Raw genomic sequence first — 24126 nt, forward strand, 5'->3', positions numbered from 1 at the left:
AATGCATTTTCGTTTTCGAATTATGGGCAGTTCTTTGCGGGCAGAACTTGAAAATGAAAATTCAATTGTCGCTCTGTTTTCTTTTTGATTATGGCATAACATGTGCAGTCTTGAGGAAGAAACTGCAAATGCAAATAGGATGATTGATTACTAATTTTATTTATGAGTCAAATAATACAGCCACATTCTTAAAATGAAAATGCTTTTCTGGAAATGCATTTGAATTTGAATTGTGGTCACGATTTTGCAGCCACGTTCTTAAAATGAAAATGCATTTCTGGAAATGCATTTTCATTTTCAAATTTTACATTTCAAATTGAATTTTGGTATCTATTTGCTGGGGCATATTATGAAAATTAAATTTCAAATGTCTTTTTCGTTTTCATTTTGATTAAGTGAAAGAATGAGCAGTCTTAAAGAAGAAAATTAAAATGCAAATAGGATGATTGATTACTAATTTCATTTATGAGTCAAATAATGCAGCCACATTCTTAAAATGAAAATGCATTTCTGGAAATGCATTTTCATTTGAATTTTGGTCACGATTTGCTTCCATAGAACACGGCCAACAGCAGCACTCGCTGAAACACCGAAGTTGGAGACTTGAAATAAAAGCGCGCAAATAAATCTATTGTGTCTACACAACACTGTTTTCAACAGATTGATTACATATCATTTGAAATGATAACATTACTTGTTTCCACTTCTGTTGTTGAAGCAAACTGGATTGATTTAGGTGGGTAACGTTAGGCTACAGCTTAGCAACCAAACCACATCGTGATTCTACTCGGCTTCAGTTAGCTAGCTCTAGATATCTTGCTGAAAAATAACATTAAAGATCTGGACAAACATGCATCGTGAATTGTAGATTTACATTACACAGGTTATTTATTTGAATGAAACACAGTCAGGAACATGAATCAACGTTAGCCCCATTGCCAATAAACTAGGCTAAATTATCACACATTCTACCTATGCTCTTGCGTTAGCAAGCTAAACTTGTTTTCATGCCTAAAGTCTAGGTATTACTAGTACTAGTAACATTTACTAGCAATGCTAACGTATCCTGTATCTAGCACCTGCCTTTCTCCAGTTCTTTCAAATAGATTATCTAGACAGGCGTTGGCAATAAGCCAGACTGCTGTTCGTTTTCAGGCTATTTTTTCGGAAGCTTCCCTTCTAATGCTGACTACAGCTAGTCTAGCTAGTCATTTGATGTGTGTAGAAACGTATTTATCATTCTACCTGGAATGCTATACACGGGAAACATAAGCATTGCTAATAACTGTTAGCACAACATCATATTGTCCTTAAAGCTTGCGGTTGCAATGAGCATACGGTCGGAACAGCACCTCTTTCCAGGTTCAGCTTCCAAGCAAATCCTGCTTGAAATTGTCCAACGTTGTCAAAACTGTCTTGGGTGAAATGTTCAGAGCAAATGAATGATTGAATGTCGAACTTCGACGGGATCTTCTCATAGACAACAGCAGCCATGCCTGTCGAATGTTTGGCTCTTAGGGAAGACTGTGAGTGTTAGCCTTCCCTGTACAGCCTGGAACACAGCATTTTTGACTGTGGTCCATTTTCAATATCCTTGTTATAATTCAAAACGTTCTTCTATGTAATTCCTTACAAGTAGCCTACACAGAGCAGCGCACAGCTTAACTAGTATCGGAGATGGGCAATAAAAGATGACGTCAAACGAGTTCGCAAGAACACAAGAACGGAAAAAAACGTGGATTGATAAACAGCCGGTGACCTGACCAGCAAGAACGCTTCTGATTTCCCAGAAGTCATTGCAAGATGTCAAGCGAGGCGGACAAACCTCACAACTGTAATTTTTTACATTTCATATTTCAGCTAAATGGTACGTGTAAATCAGCATCTGAATTAAAATGTGACGAGAAATAGGCAGTTCAGTCGCTGAAAATGTTTGTTTTATTGATGAATCTCCGACTTGTCGATAACCTAGCTCAGTGCAGTGCAGACACTAGTTAACAGGTACTGTAAGTAAGCAAGGGCTACAGAAAACGTGAAATTACAGGTAGACGGACCATTTTTTAGCTTTGTTATCTAGTTTTTGTAGTTAGTCAGTGTTATCATAATGCTGCGAGTCCAGGAAAACCCTAACCATCTCAATTCATTCTCCGTCCTTGCGTCCTTGCAAGACCATTCCTGCAAGGAGGCTTGCCAGAACATTCTTCAAAAGGATGTACTTGCGTTCTCAGCGTTCTTCGGATTGATAAACAGCCAAAGTCTGAAAGTTGGCAACACTGCTCAACCAACCTACAAAATGTTTACTATGAGCAACGGTTGCTACGTTACAAAAAATAAGAAATCAATCAGATTGGCCAACGCCAGCGTTTAACGCTCCTCATTTACATAAAGTTGAGAAAAATCCAATTTACAACGCTCTGCTCCCATAGAGTTAATTTCATAGACATAATTTCTATGGTTAATATAACTAGAGACAGCAACTTCTGTCTTCCAAAATGGCGTCCCCATTCATATCTATGAAAAGTGCTCAGTGGCGCAGTGAGGCAAGCGAGAACGCGAAACTGGACCGCGCCATCTTTCCATTTGTAACTCTTCCGGTCTAGCTTTAAACAGTGGCCAAAGAATGACTGTTTATCAATCCGAAGAACGCTGAGAACGCAAGTACATTCTTTTGAAGAACGTTATGAGAATGGTCTTGCAAGTTCGCAAGGACTTCTGGTAAATCAGAAGCGTTCTCGCTGGTCAAGTCACCATCCGATGCATCTTTGATAGGCGGACAGGAACATTTCCGGGTATTTTTGGCATTCTTGGTGACTTGTATTCTTTTACTTGTTCATCCTACAAAACCAAACGCCTATTAATGGATATAACGTGACCTAAATAAATTCAAAATAAAAGCTTTAGAAGTGTGTCTAAACTATACTTAATTGAACATTTGCCTTTGAAAGGGCCATATTAACAGAACTATACTACAAGACGTTTCCATCAGTTATAGTCACTGAGGACCTTCATTGTCCCACAAAAGCAGTCTGGCTTGATGGCAGATCAAAAAAAGAACAATAGGTGTGTTTAACAAAAGCTTCTAAAGGCAAAACTAATATTATTTAAATATATATCATTTCCTATTGTAGTTATCAGTTAAAGTATTCATCTTCGTCTTTGCTCCAGATAGACATGTCACCAATCTATGCTCGTGCTTAACATAATGTATTTGCCATCATGTCATGAACGTTTTTATGAAAAATCTAATCTGTTTTAAAATAACGGGAATAGACTATATAACAAAATGTCATGTATGTGTGACAACCATTTGCTAAAGTTGCTACGACAGGTTAAGCAACTCGAGCCATTTCTCCCTGTGGTCATACAATACAAGTCTATGGCTCGTTTAGCTCCACGTAAATCGGCTAACGGCCAATGTGAACTTTTGTGCTCGTGCCCTGTTAGTATCCGCAAGCATATTTGCAGGCAACTTTTATTGACGTAGCAAATAAATGGGGTGCCACTTTAGTCAGTCTGGAAAAATGATTCTATGAAAAAGTATGAGCCAGGTTCGAGAATTGAACAACAATTATTGGGATATAGTTTTGTAAATGTTGACTGGAGTTAATAGAATAAAAACGACCGAAAGAGTCGGAAGTCAAACACGAATACAATACCACCTACATCCACCGGGGCCGTTGCTTCAAGCCGAGTGGCGAGGGGTGGGGGCTTGTCTGCTCCTCTCCGCTCGCCTTCCCACAATGCCCTATGCAAGCGTCAATGCCTGGTTTAATTGAAAAAATTTTGAAAGCCGATGCCCCGCACCGCCCGCTGCAGTGTGAACGCACTGTAACTGTCGGTGAGGTTGCGCAAGCGCACAGATGTAAATCGCCTGATCACTGTAGTCTTTCAGGACAACATATTTACTACCACTCAACACATTTATTTATTTTTACCTCACGCGGGCCGGATTGGGACAGCGCATGTGCCGGTTGTGGCCCGTGGTCTGCCATAGCTGATTCTCTGGTGCTCAGGTCGTAATTTCAATCACACAGCACAGAGCATTGTAGGCCTACAAGAATATCTGGACCACAGCCAATCAGAGGCAAAGACCCGCCTCATCTCTGTCTCTGATTGGTTTAGACCACAATATGATCCAACCATGAGTGTGAGTTCCGTCAAAGGAGAATAAACGCTTCATTCATGGAGAGGCAGCGGATGCGAGGAGGTTAGGTGCACCCAGAGGTGCAGATGGAATTTTTGAACTGAGTGGGACCAAGCTGTCAGCAAATGATTCCAACTTAATTAGTTATTTTGCGTAATGTAATATATATGAATACACATCAGTGTTTCCCACAGATTAGAAAGCAATTTGTGGCGTGAGACTACTCACCAAAAGAACAAAGGGGAACCTACCTGTCTAGCAGATTAAGACATGTTCGTAGGTACCTAGCGAAAAGTAGCCTCAACTTTCCTGAACTTTAAGCTATGGTACTAATGCTGAAACCTCGCTGATATCACATAATCGTTAACGTGTGCTGACGTTGTGACTGTGTGTGGGAGAGCATGGAAAAGAAATGCAACGAATATGCTGCGTGTATTAAAATAAAAAAATTACGAAACACAATATGTGGCGGCCGGTGTTGATTCTGTGGAGCACCGCCACTAATTAGTCTATGTGTGGGAAACACTGTACATATATACAGTACATATATGCAATGTTTATTGCAGCTTTAGTATATGAAGGGTTAGGGTTGTATATTCTTTGTAATTCTCTTTCCAATAATAAACAACATTTATCCCAAAAAAAGCCAAACAAATTTACCCTCTAGAAGCAGACTCAATAGGTCCCAAAAACACATTTTATTTCCCTGAAGATATTGCTGGGCTGTCTGTCTTGTCTGTCCAGTTTGTCAAGTCTGTCTTGATGAATATGGCACACAGCAATGCCATTGAGCCTTTTTTGGTCCTTGGTTGATCCCAACCAATAGGTTAATGAAAGGGAGCGAGCCAAACATTTCGATTTTGAGCAGCCAAACGAACGGGGCTACTAACGCCATCTCCATGACAACCAGGAAAACGCCAAGCCTAAAAGCACAAACGCCGGCTCCAAAAATACTCACCAAAAATAAGCATACTACAAAGTGTTGTAGTACTTTTGTGTGGCCAACGTTACACACGCTAACATCGCCTAATCAGCTGTGCAGTTATGAATTGATGCTTGTAGCCTTACGTAGGGAGAGTGGTGGGGACGGATTGGGGTCACTAGGAATCTGGGGGGGGACATGATTTTTTACAGTGCGACCAAATTTGATTCAGAGATTCTACACTTTAATCTTAGTATTTTATAAGTTGGTGTTCTTAGTAAGTGTTAATGAGCAGCAACAAATGTATGCTTTATAATCGATGCCATCTTCATAAATGATAACTATGCATATTTATAAAAAATATACAGAAATATTAGTTGTAAAATGTAAGTACACCCATGGAAATTCTCAAAATGTTTGATATTAGTTTAACCAATAGGTTCGGAGGTGATATAGTAAAAAAAAAAAAAAGAACCGGCTGCAACCGACGCAAGCACATTCCGTCAAATTCTGTTTGACGGTTTAGGCTTGAAATAAGTTTTTGTGGCAAAAAGTGCCTTGTGTGGCACAAGGTAACTCAGTGCTAGCCTTACGTCACAACGTCATCGCTATGGAGGATTATAGGGGCCAAAACTAAATAAATAAATACTTGGATAAATAAATAAATAATTAGGTCTGAATCTAGGAGCAAAATGAAGCACAGCTGCCAGCTGTAGGTATATGCAGGTAGCAACGCTCGTGCTAAATAAGTATTTAGCTGACCGGCTCCATGACGCCGGGTAAGTAGGGCTCGTGAGACTGCTCACCAAAAGTACAAAGTGGAACCAAGTAGCCTCAATTTTCCTAGACTTTTAGCTACGGTACAAATGCTGAGGGGTCGCTGATATTGCTGTCTGTCTTACTAGAACGTTGTATCAATGTGTCGTTGCTGACGTGCGATGTATGGAGGATTATAGGGGCCAATACTAAATAAATAAATACTTGGATAAATAAATAATTATATAACACAAAGCTTAAATAAATGACACAAAATATATAAATGTTACATGTATTTGTGTGTATATATATGTTTACGTTTTCATGTGTTTACATTTATTAATTTATACTTACATTTATTCATTTATACTTACATTTATTTATTTGTACTTACATTTATTTATTTATACTTACATTTATGTATTTATACTTACATTTATCCACGGTGAAACTTCCTGCAGCAAAATAAATCTGTCGTCCCCCCGTCACCAAGTCAGGGGGCGGGTCAAAGCCTCTGATTGGTGAATGAACAGTATTACACACCAGGCAGGCTCAACCAGTCGATCAAGCTCTCTTCAAGCTAGAGGGATCCTCTATCGCCTCACTCTACAGCTGCTAGGGGTGTGCGACACTGCACGATGTGGTATAGATCCGATACCAAGGAGTAAATACAGGGCCAGTATTGCCAATACCGATACTTTGGGCTTAGAAAAGCAGTGGAGGGGCAAAGTGAGTTTGAGCAAAGTTAGACGGTGTTTGCACAACCACTATGATGTAAAGGGAGTTGTGTACTCAGTGTGGAATGAAACTTAAGTATCGATCTTATCACGCTATCAATCAGGCTATTGATACCAACGTTGGTATCGATAGTTGCCGGGTTTCCCAACCCGGCCACTGTCGGTCTTAAGATCGATATGCCCACCCCTATGCTGTATCATCTCGCTGAGGATCGTGAACACATTTTCATTCATGTCTGTCAGTTAGGGCCAATATCATTCCTATAATTTCAGCGAAGCTCTCAATATGATGTAAAAAAAAAGTGAACTGGCAGGTGCCTCCATCTCTTCAGCTTCCGCCAACATTTCGACCACTGTAGCATTCAATGTTTCATTCATTGAATCCGCACAAGGTGCTGCCACCTTGGAATAGTCAAAAGCAGTCGATTCAAGTTGAACCACCAATCAGAGGCTTTGACCCGCCCCCTGACTTGGTGACGGGGGGACGACAGATTTATTTTGCTGCAGGAAGTTTCACCGTGGATAAATGTAAGTATAAATACATAAATGTAAGTATAAATAAATAAATGTAAGTATAAATGAATAAATGTAAACACATGAAAACGTAAACATATATATATATACACACAAATGCATGTAACATTTATATATTTTGTGTCATTTATTTAAGCTTTGTGTTATATAATTATTTATTTATCCAAGTATTTATTTATTTAGTTTTGGCCCCTATAATCCTCCATACATCGCACGTCAGCAATGACACATTGATACAACGTTCTAGTAAGACAGACAGCAATATCAGCGACCCCTCAGCATTTGTACCGTAGCTAAAAGTCTAGGAAAGTTGAGGTACTTTTGGTGAGCAGTCTCACGAGCCCTACTTACCCGGCGTCATGGAGCCGGTCAGCTAAATACTTATTTAGCACGAGCGTTGCTACCTGCATATACCTACAGCTGGCAGCTGTGCTTCATTTTGCTCCTAGATTCAGACCTAGCTCTGGTAAATTGTAGAGCTAGCTAACTACTACACTTATGTTGTGTGAGTATCGCAGCAGCTAACCAGTCAAAGAGCACAGCCCACATTTTCCCCAGAAATTATACCTTCTCAGTTCTAATATGCCTTTCTCCAAGATGGGTCTGTCTCTGATGCCCCCCAGTGGTTGGTCAGAGCATTTGACACACATGTCGAACCGGATCCTGAACAATAAATTACATGTCATTTGGAATTTGGATATCTTCCCCCATTTTTATCTTTCAGGATTGTTTCTAAAAGTAATCTTTTAAAGACCCTTACCCCTAACTCTGAACCCTAATGTTGACCAATCAACATTCTGACCTCTGTACTTTGACCCTTGTCCTAACAACCTCATTATAACCAGTCTCTCTGTCTCCTTCCCTCCACCATCATTGCGAGGACCCCTGAACATAGCCATCCTCTATTTTTGCCTCTGTTAAACTCCACAGAGGAGATATGTGTGAAGTAGGTAGCATTCAATCACTCTTTCCTCAACCTAGCTGCATGGGTGTTGTGGTGGTCTGCATGCTGGACACACTCAAGCACACACACACTCATGCATGCACACACACACTATCACACACACACATGGTTTGTGATATGCTTTTCTTTTCCTTGGTTCATAATGTTTACCGTAATTGATACTCACACAACACTCAGAGGAATCTGACGTGTATTTTGTTGCTGTCGTGCATGAGTTTGTGTTTTGTCTGCCTGCATGACTTGGGGGATGATGACAATGATGATGAAGATAACGCAGAGGCACCCGACGAAGAAGATAAGACAGAAATCTAGATTTTGATGAATGCTCTAGTCTAATGTTTGTCGACTTTTTTTCCCTCCCTCTCTGTCTCTACGTCACCTTTCCTCTACCTCTCTCACACTCTGTCTCTCTGTCTCTCTCTGTCACTCTTTTCCTCTCTGTCTCTCTCTCTCCCTCTCTGTTTCTTTTTCTCCCTATCTCTGTTTCTCTTGCTCTACATCTATATCTTTCTATCTCCCTCTCTGTCTCTACCCACCTACCTCCCTCTGTGTCTGTCCTGTCCCCAGGTGTGGTACGAGGAAGAGGAGGAGGAGGAGAAAGGAGACTTGAAGGGTGCCATTGTGTTCTGTGTGCAGGCAGAGCACGCCGGCACGCGTACGTATTACTTTAGCGCTGAGTGCCAGGAGGAGCAGGAGCAGTGGGTGGCGGCCATGAGCGAGGCCACGTGGGTCCAGCCACAGCCGACACAAAGGTACACGCACGCATACATACACCCACCCACGCGCTCATAAGGGGCGCAATACGGTTTATATGCAAAGGGTTCACGAATACGTTGGTCGAGATGTGTCAACGCTCTGCAAAAGCCACAACACAAACGCAAAAGCCACAACACAAATGCTAAAGCTGTATATGGGTTGCAGGTTCACTCAACAAAATTGACAAAACATAACCTTCCAAAACAAAAAGGAAAGCAAAGTTCAGGCTATATACCCATGGCAGCTAGTTCTCAAACTGGGTGAAGGAACCCATATTCTGTCCATGGGGACACCATTAGGCTAATATTGGTGGGTTCAGAGAACACCTCTTTTTATTGATATCCGTGGGTTATAAAGGAGACATATTTGATGCTATAATACACTGATTGACCGAGGCACGATAGATTTGCATCTTTAAACTACCCCCAACTGACCAGAGGCCTGTTCCATAAAGCGAGTTTACCAAATAAGCCAGAGTTATGTCAGTTAGTCTGACTAATTTCTAGTTCATTCGGTTCCATAAAGCTAGCTCAACTAGGGTGACCAGACGTCCTCTTTTACCCGGACATGTCCTCTTTTTGAGACCTAAAAAATGCGTCCGGCAGGGATTCCAAAATCGTCCGGGATTTTGCCTCGTTGGATATTTGTGTTTCTCTGGGTCTTTGACAAACAAATTATTACGCCCGGCCTTACAAGTTTTGGAAGGGTAGGCTATCTCCCTTACGTTCCACCTTCTTGCGCGAGCTCTGACCGTAGAGAGAACTGTCATTGGTCAACCGCCTTTTCAGTGTTGCCAGATGCACGATAATTATCCTCCAAATACGATGATTGTGAGAATCTGGCAACAATGTGAGCACCTTGCCGCCTTTGTTGAATATATGAGGAGGACTGAAAAGTGTCTTAATTTTCTTCTGTTAATATGTGACCATAAACAATTTATTATTTAGAATTTTGTATTTGTTATCATTATTGCATTAATCATTAATATATGGATGAGACACATTAAAGATATTAAACAACCACTGAAAGCCACAGAAGCACTGGAGTAAATGCCCCCCCCCCCCCCGCGACGAAGTGTCCTCTTTTTCACAAACTCAAATCTGGTCACCCTAGCTCAACGTAGTTCGAACTCGGTTACTATGGTAACTTATGCTTTGAAACTAGCCTGGTCCAGGGCAGGCTAATTGTCAGGCTTAGACCGTGTTCTTGCTTAACCAGACGTTCCTGTAACACTGACCCAACGGGAAAACGATGATTTACCACAGAAATTTTATTTTTCTAATCAGTTCAATATGTAGGCTACATTTATAGAAAATCAACCTAAATAGCCTACATAGGCTACAACATTTAGCCTAATGAATAAAACAATGATGAACAATGCTTTGAAAGGCTACACCCATAGCCGTTAAATGTATGGCTATGGTAGTTTGTGATTTCATATGTTTAGGCATCAGCCATAGGCCTATATCTCAATCTAAATTATCAGAGTATAATTATCATAGCTATATAATTGTTAACAGTAGCCTACAATTGCAAAACAAAGTCTAAAAAGGTCCTCGATCTACGTAGCCTATCGTTCAGACTTCACGTCAATCATGGCGTGTCATTTTATTTTGATTGAAGCGGTGGATGAGGGAGCTGCATTGGACATGATTTAAAGGGAACGTTCTTTCTGGAAGAAGTCACGTGGCCGTGTGCATTGCTTTTGCCGTGGTGGATTTTATGATCCATCCACCTCTCGGGCTGCTTAAGAATAGGGTGCATGCGCAATTAGCTTGACTACTTAAATCTGACTTGAATTAGTAAGAATATGTGAGCTGGAATTGGCCTTTATGGAACCGTTTTAGCCCCGCTTGACTAATTTATCTAATGCAAGTCAGGTTTGGGGTTTTAAATCCAACTTCTTTGAGCGGCCTTTATGGAACAGGCCTCAGTTAGGCTAATTATTACACTTATCGTGCTGGCGATGTGCACGCGTATTTAGAAGACGCCTGCACGTTTGGGTAGTGTACACTAGACCTGACATACACCACAAAGGCGTGCGTATAGGCAGGTGTTATTAGTGCTTTGCATACTATTTTTCAGCACAGTAACACCTGCACACACCTTTGCGCTTAGACGTGTCAGTTATTTAGGCTAGCTTACAACAAGGGATTGCTATTCTGAAAAAACATCTTAATATCTTAACCAAGTTGTTAATACGTAGATATTTCCAAACTATAAGGTGTAGTGTTCATGTGGGGTTTGCTACAACTCACCAAAGTACACATACTTCACTATAACAGGTACTCATGCACTGTGTGCAGTTGTGCCAGGCACGTAATATGCCCCATACACACCTGCACACACATGCACTTACATGTACACACATGGACAAACACACATGTACATTGCCTTCTAATCACTCCTCTTTCCTGACAGGATGAACTCTGAGACCGCGCCCACAGCAGAGCTCAGCCATACCATGGGGACCAGAGGACCCGACACACACTCACAGCACCCCGACACACACTCACACACCAGCAAAGAAGATAACCTCCACACTCCTACACATCCGCAAATCAACGGGATTGATGACATGGAAACCCCGCCCCCTTCCACCCCCCACTTTGAGCAAGACATTTGTGGAGAAAAAGACAAGGTTGGAGACAGAGGAAGAGGCGGACCTTCCTCTGGGTCGTGTCCACCTCCTCTACCTCACCATCAAGGCAACGGCTGGAGCAACTACAGAGCACTTACCGACCCCCACCACGCCAACGCCCCTCTGCCGGGTAGCCATGGCAATGTCTGCTCCCCGCAGTGTCCGGCGGAGGGTGGGGGTGGGCTGAGGGTTGGAGAGCAACCAGAGAATGTGGTGTTGAGACGGGGCTTTGTGCCCAGGACCGCTCCTGAGAGGATGGCCCAGAGGAAGAGCTCCATGACCCAGCTGCAGCAGTGGGTGAACCAGCGCAGAGGCCTGGCCGCACACGAAGACATGAACAGGTGCTCCTCCAATTACCTCCTACTTTTAGACAATGCAATGGGATGAAGAGATAGATAGATAGATAGTAAGACAGGCAGACAGTTATTGGAGTATTTATAAGAACACTCTCACTTTCCCCCTTCTCCAGCCCCGCACGGTACTACACAGTGAACCGAGGCGTGCCTTCTGACTGTTACGGTGTCTACGGTGGGGTGCCTCCCTATGTGGAGGAGTACCCCCTCTACCCTCCAGGGGTCCGCCCCGACAGCATCTGCTCTGTGTCCGCTGTGAGCTACGACCACCTGCCCCCCCGCTGGGCCGAGGCAGAGAAGCAGCGCTCACTCCGGGACGGCCCTGCCCTCTACGGCCTGGCACCACAGTCACCCTGGGCCCAGCCCGGCTACTACCGGGGACCCATGGACGCGGCACAGAACTCCCTGAGACGGCTGTCTATCCAGCCCCGTTCCCGTTCGGTGCCCCGGTCCCCGTCTTCGTCTTCGGGGGGGCCCTACTCGCCAGGCCCCCACAGCTTTGTGTCCCCCGCCAGGTCCTCCTCGGCCAGGCTGGATCAGCTACCTAGCAGGATGAGGGAGGAGGGGATCTATGCAGACCCCTCTGTCTATGGCTTGAGGAGGTCTCTCAGCTCCCCCAAGGTGAGGGGGGAGTATAGGAGTGTGTGTGTGCATGTAGATGTATATGTTTAGGCATAGGCGATTTTACTGGGGGTGCATTTGCACCCCCTACTGTTGGGATGAAACAACATTAAAGTGATGTCAGAGTTGTATGTTCTGTCATGGTCTGTTTTACGCCAATGATTATCTAGCATTAATGCTTTTAAACCACTACCCTTTGCACCCCCAGTTTTAAAACCTAGAATCGCCTATGTGTTAAAGGTTTGTGCAGGAGTGTGTGTTGTTTAACTACCCTTGGACCAATGTCCTCGCAAGTATAAAGCGTCAAAAGGTTTACCTTGTGGGGCTCTTTTGCTGACACAATGCTGACCCTCTTTTGACTTAAAATTATTTTTTAAGTTTAGAGTTAGGTTTAAGCTTAGGCCTTAGGGTTAGTGGTTAAAATAACAAAACATTAGTTAAAAAGTGTGTGTATGTAGGCATATGTAAGTGTGATTATTTAAACTTGTTCTTTTGTGTGTCCTTCCTGTCAATAATGTGAGTGCTTTTTATTTGTATTTTGTTATCTCATCATGACAATTTATTTTCTTTCAGTATGACTACCCTGGGGACAGGATGTCTCTCAGCCAAGGACCATATCACTGTAACTACCCCGCCTCCCCCTCTCTACACAGCAAAATGGTATGTGCCACTTGTCAAACAAAAGATGCTAAACTAGTTATGTTAAGGTGACAGTTATACACACATTCAGTGTACATATGCAACCACACACAACTGTCATTGGCGTCTACAGCTATCTACCTGCTCTTGTAACATGCTTTGCTACTGTTGCCTACACAGTGTGCATGTTTATAACCCTATGTCCACTGTCGGTATCTGTCTTTCTTTCTAAATTTCCTTCCCCTGTTCTCTGCTCTCCTCTCTTCCATGCTATCCCACACCTCTTGCACTCAATCGCTCTTTCGTCATTGTTTCTGCTCTTGTTACCGCTATGTGGCATAGGAGGACATACTAGACCTGCAACTCCAGAGAAAGCTGGAATATCTAGACCAACAGGTAGGCTTCTAGGGGCGCCATAACATGACTTTTGTTGCAACACTTTCCATTCTGACACAGCACTAAAGAAAAGATCCACAGATGTGTCATCCAACTGCTTACCTCTAGAGAGGGCTCTACTCACTCCCTCCCCCATACTCCTTTATTCCTTCCTTGCATCCTTCCTTATTTTTCTATCCTTGCTTCCTAGTCTCCCACCGCCCTGTATCAGTGTCTGACCACTTACACCGTCCAGTAATCAGTAGCTACTAACCTGTCTGTCATGTTACATTTCATTTGTAAAGTTGAAGACATTTTGATGGCAATTTTGGTATCACCAATATCACATATTGAGGATAGGCATTTCTCAAGTTGATGTGTTCTACATGCGTGGTGGTTCTTCAGGTGAACAACCAGGATCACTTAATCAACATGGTCACACACATGGTGGAGCATTCTTCCCCTAGAGCAAAGCTCTTCTCACAAGTAAGAGAGGCCAGGGTGAGCCCTGAGAGGCAGGCTTCAACTAGATCATCAGAAACAGTGTGATCATTCAGCAGGCACTTTTATCTAAAGGCACAGTCACAGATTTTAACTTGGCACCTTTTTGATCTGCAGTCAAGTGCTCTAACACTGAGCTGTACCTACACCTCATATCCCCCACTATATACATACATAACGATACTTTCACTTGTCTTATTTATAAGATACAATGCACCGATGGATTGACATTTAAATATGTCTGGATCTTCTCATTTCCGTAAATATATTGTACTTTTTTCAGCCCATATCCACTAGATGTTGCATAATTTATGGCATTATTCATTCATGTACACACATTCTGTACATCCACACTTCACTGGAAAGGTGGTTACATGCTAATGTTTTCTTATGCGTATAAAAGGATCTATGTGGGCCAGTGTTACCAAGCCTAGCCTAACTTGGGTCAGTGTTACTAAGCCTAGCCTAAACTAACCAGTGTCACCAGCCTAAGCCTTACCAGGCCAGTGTCACCAACCCAAGCCTGCCTCTCTCCTCTTTCCAGTCCTCTTCTCATGCATGTTTTATTGGGTGCTTTCCAACAGTAATATAAATATAAATATTTTCTTTTTTTTCAAGCTATTATGTTCCTTTACAGTGCTGGACTGTTTTACCCATCACCACAGTGTGACTTTTCTGTGCAGTACTGAGTTTGTTGTCTGTAGTTGCTTAGCGTCTCCAATTCTGTCTTCACTGTGATTCCTCATCCCCCTGTCACATCCTATCAAATCATGTCACTCGTAAAGTCATAAATGACAAGGATATGACCTTTTCTCAGGGGGAAGGTTTAATTTCAGTTGCTCACCCCATTGGCTGATGATGCTGCAGTCTGTTAACAACAAAACATATATACATAGCAAAGAACATATGTTATTTGTTAAGTTTATATGATAACCTAACCATCATTGTTACATTTTTATTTAGTGATGCTTTTATCCAAACATATTATTATATTATTAAGATGGTTTTGGTATTTAGATTATTTGCGGTGTTCACTGAAAGTGTTGTTTACAACAGTTTGGATTTTGGCGGTCATGTGGATTGGGGAGGCAGCTGTCCTTGTTGTGTGACTGTATGAATCCTGGAGGAATGATCCCATGTGAGGCAACAGGTTTCCATGGTGATTGGTGTGGTTTCTGAGTGTATGTGATCTCTGTGTTTCCAGGTGCCTCCGTTCCACGATGTCTACAGGGACCTTCATCCAATGTTGAAGTTCAACGAGATTGAAACCAGTGTATGACCACAACCCCCCGGCCCCACTCTCTTCAGCCAACATCCACATGCTCCACAACTCACCACACTGTGTCCCTCCTGTTCAAACAACAGTCCCCACTAAACACAAACATACTCTGTGTCCATCTCTTTTTTTTTTTACTCCTTCTTTATTTCTTTCTCTTTCTGCACAGAAACTTCTGGGTCGTCTGTGTGAGCAAAACAGACTTCTGAAGGACCAGGAAGCTGTGGTCCACAGATTGAGAATGGACAAAGTAAGTACAGATAGCACTAGATACATTCAATAGTTGGGTTTTGGTTGGGTAGCTATCGATACATTCAGTTTTTTTTTTACATCTTTGATCAAACAAATGGCCAGAAATCTCTTTGTGTGGTTTGTGACCTGCGGTTCCCAGGACTGTCTGGAGGGGGCGCTAGTGGCCACACACCAGGAAATGGAGACGTACCCGGCGCAGCCTCTGGCCAGGGAGAAGCTGCTGCTGAAGAAGGAATCTCTTCAGAACCAGCTCATTAACATCAGAGGAGAGCTCTCACAGGCCTCCAGTGTACGTAAAAGAAACCCATTTATTTACACTGATATGCATTCTCAGTCCACAAAAAAGAAAATAAACTAAATACTTGGAGAGAAACACCACTGTGGGTTTTACTTTTGAAGATATTATATTGTAATAGAGTATTTGTTCAATATATAACCTTTTTTTTTTTTTCAAGCTGAATAACCCCTGCTGTTAAGTAAAGCTGGGGACACACAGCACCTTAATGGATCCTTTTTTTTAGTTTATTTTCTTTTGGTCTTCCAGCTTATTCTTTTGGGACCAAAGTCTTGCATGGTGTTTTCTCAAATATAGACCTGTTATCTAAACCTAGGCCTCTACTCCGTGTGGTACGGATTCATCTTTAACTACAAAAATTGATTTAGCAGGCACCTTTGGAATAACATATAAGGATCCCCTGTTGTCTAATCTTTAAACTATGAATACCAGCAATGCTCTTACTATGTAAAGCTTAGATTAGATTACTTGTGATCTTGTGTGGGACTTAAGGCTTTAATCAAATTATATGCATCGTCTACAATGACCTTTGGTGTAGAATGGAGAATTTGTTCCAAGTATGAACGTACAGGGTTGTGGGTTGAAGTCTAAAGGCATGTTTTGTTGTTGTTGTTGCTCCCAGGCTATGACAACTGCACGTATGGAGTTTGAGGCCATGGAGGATGAAGCCAACGCCATCCACGGTGACTTGTGGGAGCAGCTCAATGCAGGCGGACAGGTGAACACAGAGCACATCCACCTAGATCTGCTATCCATTCAATTGTCTGAAAATATTCAGTCAGAGGAAATGTGGGTTTCACAATTATGAGGTAAAAAATATCACATAATAGGCTGCTTTTATCAGGTAAATGGGTGGCTGTGTTCCCCTCACTTATCTGTCATTCTCTCTCCCTGTGTGTCCAGAGTGAGTTGGTTCACAGACACATCCAGAAGGAGTTTTGGAGGGTTCAGGATGTACTGGAGGGACTGCATAAGACTAACTTGTCCAGAGGCACGGACACTGCCAAGCACCGAGGTGAGACACCACAACCACACTGTGACACCACATGTTGCAGTGGTACTGACACTAAATGGAAAATACAAGTAGACACATTTTCTAAAAAGTAGAGGTTTTACAGTTTTTTGTCTATCGTCTCACTACCCTCTTTGTCTGACCCTCTCAGGGTGGCCGCAGGTCCTTAAAAAGTCTTAAAAAGTCTTAAATCACTTTTCCCCAAAAATAAGGCCTTAAAAAGTACATTGTCTTAAATTCAGATTGGATGTGTCTTAATTTTTTTTGTGTCATGTCACTGACTGCAAAAATGCAGGCAATCTGTTCTGCCAAGTCAAATATTTTTTTCCAGTAGGCTATGCGCTGCGTTGTCTATGGTTAGGTCAGAGCGTAGTCGACTGCGCAGCTTTTGATGACATAAAGCATCGGCAATACAGGTCATACAGGTTGATAGCCACTCAACTTAGAAACATGGGGAAATTCAAGTTCAATAACAAATGGCTTGAAAAGAACAAGTATTCTTGGTTAAGGTTGGTGCCTGGAAATGCTTATGAAGCGAACTGCGTTATGTGTCAGAAGAATTTCAAACTTGGGACAATGTGGATCAGAGCGGTGGTATCGCACTTGTAGAGCAAAAAACACAGACTACATGAAGGCACGCCAGCAGCCTGCAATTGCTAGTTTCTGCTCCACCATTTCCACCGCTAGCAACAATGTAAACGCTATAATTATCTACAGTTCACTTGCTATATTATTGTCATTTTACCATATTGTAAAGTTTTTACAGACATCAGTGTGTTTACTTGGAAATATTACTGTATATTTCCGCTTTTGATTTGTATTTCCATCGTAAGTTTGGTCTTAAATTTCATTTAGAAGTTGTATTTACAGTTCTTAAAAGTCATAAATTGAACTTGTTTATACCTGTAGACACCCTGTATCTATTTATGTTGACCATGTATGACTCAAGTTCATTTTGCTTCTCCTTCTGACTATAACATAACTTCCTGTTACTTTCTCCCTCATTCCCAACCTCTTATTCTCTACTCTGTCCTGACCGCCTGACCCTCCGCTCTCTTCCCACAGTGGCCAGCGGGGTGTCTGGCTCCTTTAGCACCAGTAGTCCTGCCAGTCCCCTCAGCTCCATCAGCCTCACCAGCCCTCTCAGCCCCTTCTCCCCAGTGCCTGGCTGCCAGGCATCCCCATCCAAACAGCTGGAGGTAAGCACCGGCCCCCCTTCCCACCCATGCCCCTACCTGGGCCGCCACCCCGCCGTCTTCCCAGGGTCCAGCCCCAACACCCACCCAAGGTGGCATCCTAGTTCCCACATGAGGTTTAGTGCCGTCCCTCACCTGAGGTCTACACCCAGCCCTAACCCATGGGACTTTATACCATCCCATCCTTGGGGTTTAGTCCCAGTATCCGGCACAGATCTAGTCCCAGTCCCTTTGCAAAGCCCAGGTCCAACCCAAGAGGCCCAAACACTGACCTGGGTGACTCTCCCCTGGGCTCCAGCCACAGCCCCCATGTAAGTTTCAGCCCTGGGATGTAGCTGGGTGATCCGAAGTCTAGTCAAAGACCTAATCATGCTGGCCCAACAAGGCAGTGACCAAAACATTAACATGACATCTGACCCAAATCTCCAACCTGGTAATGGTCAAAGCAGCCAGCGGGACCCTGTACAGACCAAAGAAATACAGCAACAGGGACGTGCACACGCTATGGCTAAGGTTGCCCGGGCAACTGCCCGTTTGCCCTCCTCGAGTCAAAGTGCCCCTCCGAGGAAAATAAATAAATAATAGTGAATTTAAACAGCTGCAGAATTTCATGTAGACCTAGATTTAAAAAATCGCCACCCAAAACATTTCATAAAGTAGCCTTATTCACTTCCAATCGATAAGCCAATGGGCAACGAGAGTGGAAGTCACAAGGGGGAGTGGGGTATGCCCCCTACTCTGTTTACTCTGCGGTAGCTACTGCACGCGACCGCCACCTGAGCCTGCATTTTCTTGCGCTTAAGAGACGGTCACGGTTGTTTTATTCTGTGTCGATAAAAAACTGCTTTGAAGTTGTCAGAAAAGGTGAATTTTAAGTTGGAGAAATGTATAACAAACGAACAATCATCATCAAGTTTTATGAAATCAATTAAAATCTCAAAGCAACAGTGCAGTTTGCCACGTTTAGCCTAAATAATCAGATGGCTAGCTTGCCTACCAGACAACCAGCCCGTTATCACATGCTAATTGTTTTGGTAGGAAAACTAAGCTACATGTCCGCTGATGGTTAGTTTATAACATTTTGTTTTAACAATAAGAATAAATGATGGAAGTAATGCATTACATTATTAGCATTAGTAGGCAGGCTATTTTTCTTCTTCTTTTTTTGTGTGTGGGGGGGGGGGGGGGTGGGTTTCAGGCCAGAGCAACTGCCCTTCAAAATTCCTGTGCACGTTCCTGCACAGCAACACCCTCCCCCTGAAACCCACCACCAAAGCTCTAGTGAAATGAAAGATACAAACCCAAGCCTTGACCTTAGCGCTACCCACGGCTTGAATCCAAGTAATCAGCTGTCCTCTATAAACAGTGATAATCCCAACCAAGCCGGTGCTGGAGTTCAGAATAGATTCTGTCAAGTAGATACAAGGACCTCCACCCACTCTGCCAAAGACTCCCATCAGTATGGGTCTTCAGACCTTAAGCAGACCCCCCGAAAACACTGGTAGACCATCCACTAACTTCCAAGGTGGCAATTGGCTACAGAAAATTGGCTACCTCACCCAGTTTCTTACTCTCTTGTAAACTACGAGTGCTACAGGTACCCTTTCACAGCAGATTACTACGGGTATATGTCCCTGAGTCACAATGCTTATTCCTTTCTCACAATACTAACCAGAATAACCAGTTAGAGTTTTACGGGTACCCACATTGTACTCACTCCCCACCTCAACGCCGGTCCAGGGTGGCTAACCCTGACCAACAGTACTATCTCTACTTATGTCAAACAAGAGAATCCACCAGCATTTCCACCCACAAGCATCTGCTTACCTACCCAAACAACAATTTAGAGGTTAGCTCCAATGCTACTGCTATGTCTTATCCAGAAAGAAACATATGTAGGCATAATGAGTCTTCAATCAAAGTTAACAGGCAAACTAATCTTTAAACCCAGTGACGCCAATGATATGCACTTGAACACATGGGAAATCCTTTACTTGCTTCCAATTCGTTCAATATAAGTGTAATTTCTTGTGGAACGTTGATGCAAAACAACATTCCTCAAGCATTGGGATTTATGGGAACTGAAGTTTTTTGTACTCAGTGAACATGTATTCTCAAAGCAACAGTGCAAGGTTGTTTAAAGTAATTCAAATGGACGCCATTTCAAAAATAAACCAAAAAATATTGTTGCATGCATCAGAACTCATGACGCAAATCCTTAAAAAGCCAAATGCCTTTCTTGTCATCTGAAATATTCATGATGACAGATATAGTTAGATATATGCTAACTGTCCTATGATCCTTTTGTGCTCGGGCAGTCCACCCTTGCTGCTGCCGGTCCAAGGAGGGGCTTGTTGTTCCCCAGACAGGCTTGTCTGTCTGTCTCCACGAGCCAACAGTAGCTCTTTTATCTGCAGCTGATCAACTTTGGCATGATTTGGTTAGGGTTGGTTATGTTGATAAGGTCCATGGGGGGATGATAGTTTGAACCTTTCTACACTATTTCTGAGGACTATTTTAGTTGGCTTTCATAAGTGAACCTAATTAGATCCCTATAGACGTAATGAAACCTTATGATCTAACCAGAAGTCAGTCCATAAGACCTGCAAGGTCTTGAAATGTCAATGTATGACTCCTTAAGTTGAAACCATTGTAGCGGGTGCATCTGGAAAACCTTGTTGGGGCTGATCGAAACAAGGGGCTACAAGGGGCTACTCCTAAACAAGTTGTCCCTTCCTTGTCTGATGGAAAATGTCACTTTGAACCAAGACACTCACATAGGATTAGAGTGTTCAGGCTACCATTCATAGGATTCTGCACTATGCGTTCTATAATTATTGTTTTATGATTCAAGTGTCTATGCTTGGAAAGGGAAGAGCCTAATGGTTTTGGTGAAATTTTTTTTTTTTACTCTACTGATTGGTGGGACTGAAAAATGTGTGCACTCATTGGACGACTGTGACCTTTCACTCCCTGACCTCACCTCACCAGGGAGGTCAGATTGCCATTCCTCCGATTGTCTCATTATCCTCTCTGCTCCATACTTCCACCTGGCTTTCTATCACTCCTGCTGATGCACAGCGCTCTCTCTTCCTCCTCTTCCTCCCTCTCCTTTCTATCCTTATCTCTTTCCCCTATCTCTTTAGGAGATTGGTCCCCCAAGGCCACCCCTCCCTAAATCCTACTACCCCCTGGAGTCTCCCTCCGCCCTCCCCCCCTCCATCCCCCCTCTGCCCTACGACAGCGCCACCTGGCTATGCAGCTTGGGCCTGGACGACGATTATCCCGACGATGAAAGGTCCCGCAGCAGAAAGGTATTTGGTGACAGTTGGGGCACAGGAAAAGGAAGATTCCCTGCCCTTCCTGTGAATGGGAAAATATCTGCCCCTGAACCCCGTCAACAACTGTCCTTAGAAACCATAGGCTCCTTCCCCACCCTCCACCCATCACGGATAGGTAGACCACTAACAGATTGCCTTCAGTCCACACATACACAGACAAACTCAATTTCCATCACACTCATACCTTTCTTTCACTTCTCCTTTTTATTTCCCTATTTATTTTCTAACTCAAACTCAGTCTGGGTTCACTTTCCTAAAGCATCTTGTCAATAGTGATTTTGCAAATGCGTTTAGCACAAGTTTGGCTACTCAATCACACAATAACTAGAACTTTTTTGGGGGTGGAAGTTGGAATTTTATAAATCACAAATATCCATTGAAATATCTTTTACTCCTAACTTATTACTATATATCTACAAAGGACCATGATTCTGATTAGTTTGGTGCTTTTGGATTTAAATTCACGCTATAGTCTGAGGCAATTTCACATTTTTAAGGAACACATAGATCTGCATAGGAGGAAGAAGTCATCACAGTAGTCTCTTTACCATTCTTCCTCTAGTGCCAGTTGGTTTAGTGATGTGGTTGTGATGTGGTTGTGCTAGTCTCTGCTTGCGTGTATCTGTGCTGTGTAGACCTTTACCTTCAACTTATGCTGGATCTCCAAGTGTTGGCTTCCAGGTATATCCGGCAATGGACGATCTAAACATAATCTCACCTAAAATATCCACATTAATGCATATCTGATGCATTAATTGTTTGGATAACAAAGTGGCTGAAAGCTTTGAAAGGGTAGATGGTGCCTACTAGTATGTAAATATCTTGAGTTTGTTTTGATAACGGCGATGCCGCTTTGTTTTGCAGCACAAGTTTGGCCACCGCCAGGACCAGTTGCCTGAGGAATGGACCAGTAGCAGCGATGTTCACGAAGTCGATCAAGACAGGCAATCCAGTATTAATAAAGGTTAAGTACAATGTCCATATTAGATTAGATTCAACTATATTGTCACAAGCTCAGAGCCAAGCTCATGTGACGGTATGTAACAGAAGTGGTTTTGCGAGTTCCGTCAGACTTTTCCAGACCGTGTCCACCCTTCACCGAGGGTCGAAACACGCCATTTCTGACTTCCCAAGCGCCACCACTACCAGCTACGCCAAAGAAAAGTTAGCTATTCGTTGACGCGGGTGGCCCATTACATACCTGAGGAGTGAGTTTCACCGATTCACACCGGCTACATTCACCCCTCTGAAACTCACTCCGGCGGCTAGCTAAGGCTAACCTAACGAGATCTGGGTCACGGAATGTGACGGTATGTAACGGACGTGGTTTTGCGAGTTCCGTCAGACTTTTCCGGACAGTCTCCACCCTTCACCGAGGGTCGAACTCGCCATCTCTGACTTCCCAAGCGCCACCACTACCAGCTACGCCAAAGAAAAGCTAGCTATTCATTGACGCGGGTGGCCCATTACATACCTGACGAGTGAGTTTCACCGATTCACATCGGCTACACTCAGAGCCATAAGGCATTTTATGCCTTAAGCAACCAGACATGCAAACATCCAATTTATTTAATCTAGCAAATTTTGCTAAAATAAAAATGTAGACAGTGTGGTACCAACCGTAACCTGAACATGGAGATTTAAACGTGGTACTAGCCAAAACCCTACAGGGGCCCAGTTCTCTTCCTACAGCCCTGACCCCCTCAGAGTACCAATATCCCTAGAGGTAGAACCCTTTCCTTATTTATGATCAGACCAGTAGTTTTATTAGTAACATCATTACCAGCAGTATTTTCCAGGAAGACCTAGTGATGCTACAGCAGTTTCCATGCTGTATTATTAATGATGAATGTTGTGTGCAACCGATACAATGTAAACTAACAAGTGTTACCACAGCCCAACATGTACCTTGGGTTAAAGACACTGAGATCGATTGAATCCTGATGAAGGGGCTTGCTTACCCAGAGATCAAATGGTCTTAATGTTTCCTGCTGATTTTGTCTGTTTGCAGTTGGGATTGTCCCTCCAAGGACCAAGTCTCCAGTGGAGGTAGATGTGTCCAGACGGAATGGCAGGGTGCCAAACGGTATCTCCAGGGTAGGCTTACAGAACCCACCAGGCACTCATGATTAAGCAATAGATTAGATTAATGTGGAGCACACTCAATGCATACTTATTTCAGAAGCTTTAAGTTCAGCACAGCAACCACAGTTATTAATCACTGGTCCATTTACCTTTTTAACTAATCATGTTGTGGAGAGGCCATAATTTGAGAGCAATCCCATGTTCACATTTGTATTGGAGTAATTGTTTATTCATTTTGTAGTTATTTAAAGAGAAGGTTAAAGGTTAAAATCCAGTAACCTGAACACATGTAATGCTACACTTGCATTCACAAATTTAAAGCTGGAAAAGCTTAAGGTTTGAATGCTATTGAGATACTTTTTTAGCTGCAACTGATATGCAGATCTCATGTTAAAGAAATTAAAATGGTTAAAACCAAATTAAATTTCTCAAGGAAAACCTGGGGCTTTTACTACAAATCAAGATTTGGCGTTAACGAGGTAACTTCAGGTTCAACCCAGGGTTTTCTGTATCATGACGGTGGATTACTTTTTACCAGGGTAGATCGCCATGGTAACACATGCTGGACGCCTAACCTGGTTGGGAGCAGGTTAAGTTGGAGATCAGAGATCAACCGGTATAAAAGCTACTAACTCATTCTTGAGGATAATGGCGTCACCGTTCATAGAAGATCCTGTGGAGCTTGGTGTGCCATTTAGAGACTGACAAAACCCTTTCGCATTCCCT

At 42.9% G+C, this 24126-nt stretch overlaps 1 protein-coding gene across 7 annotated transcripts in view; it reads left to right on the top strand.

Annotated features, from left to right (window-relative positions):
- Positions 1-24126, top strand: part of plekha6 (pleckstrin homology domain containing, family A member 6) — a 206347-nt gene that overhangs the window by 171673 nt on the left and 10548 nt on the right. For 3 of the 7 annotated variants that reach the window (XM_047025028.1, XM_047025025.1, XM_047025030.1), the window contains 13 exons: positions 8625-8809; positions 11235-11795; positions 11924-12428; positions 13002-13088; positions 13410-13463; positions 15148-15216; positions 15389-15469; positions 15611-15760; positions 16389-16484; positions 16670-16781; positions 17844-17977; positions 22180-22279; positions 23327-23412. In XM_047025028.1, coding sequence (XP_046880984.1) covers positions 8625-8809; positions 11235-11795; positions 11924-12428; positions 13002-13088; positions 13410-13463; positions 15148-15216; positions 15389-15469; positions 15611-15760; positions 16389-16484; positions 16670-16781; positions 17844-17977; positions 22180-22279; positions 23327-23412 — 2220 coding nt within the window. Of the gene's footprint in view, positions 1-8023; positions 8040-8624; positions 8810-11234; positions 11796-11923; positions 12429-13001; positions 13089-13409; positions 13464-15147; positions 15217-15388; positions 15470-15610; positions 15761-16388; positions 16485-16669; positions 16782-17843; positions 17978-22179; positions 22280-23326; positions 23413-24126 lie in introns of those variants that run through there. The other 4 variants (XM_047025027.1, XM_047025031.1, XM_047025029.1 and 1 more) reach the window with 3 other exon arrangements.

Source organism: Hypomesus transpacificus, chromosome 9, assembly GCF_021917145.1.
Source record: "Hypomesus transpacificus isolate Combined female chromosome 9, fHypTra1, whole genome shotgun sequence".
NCBI lineage: Eukaryota > Metazoa > Chordata > Actinopteri > Osmeriformes > Osmeridae > Hypomesus > Hypomesus transpacificus.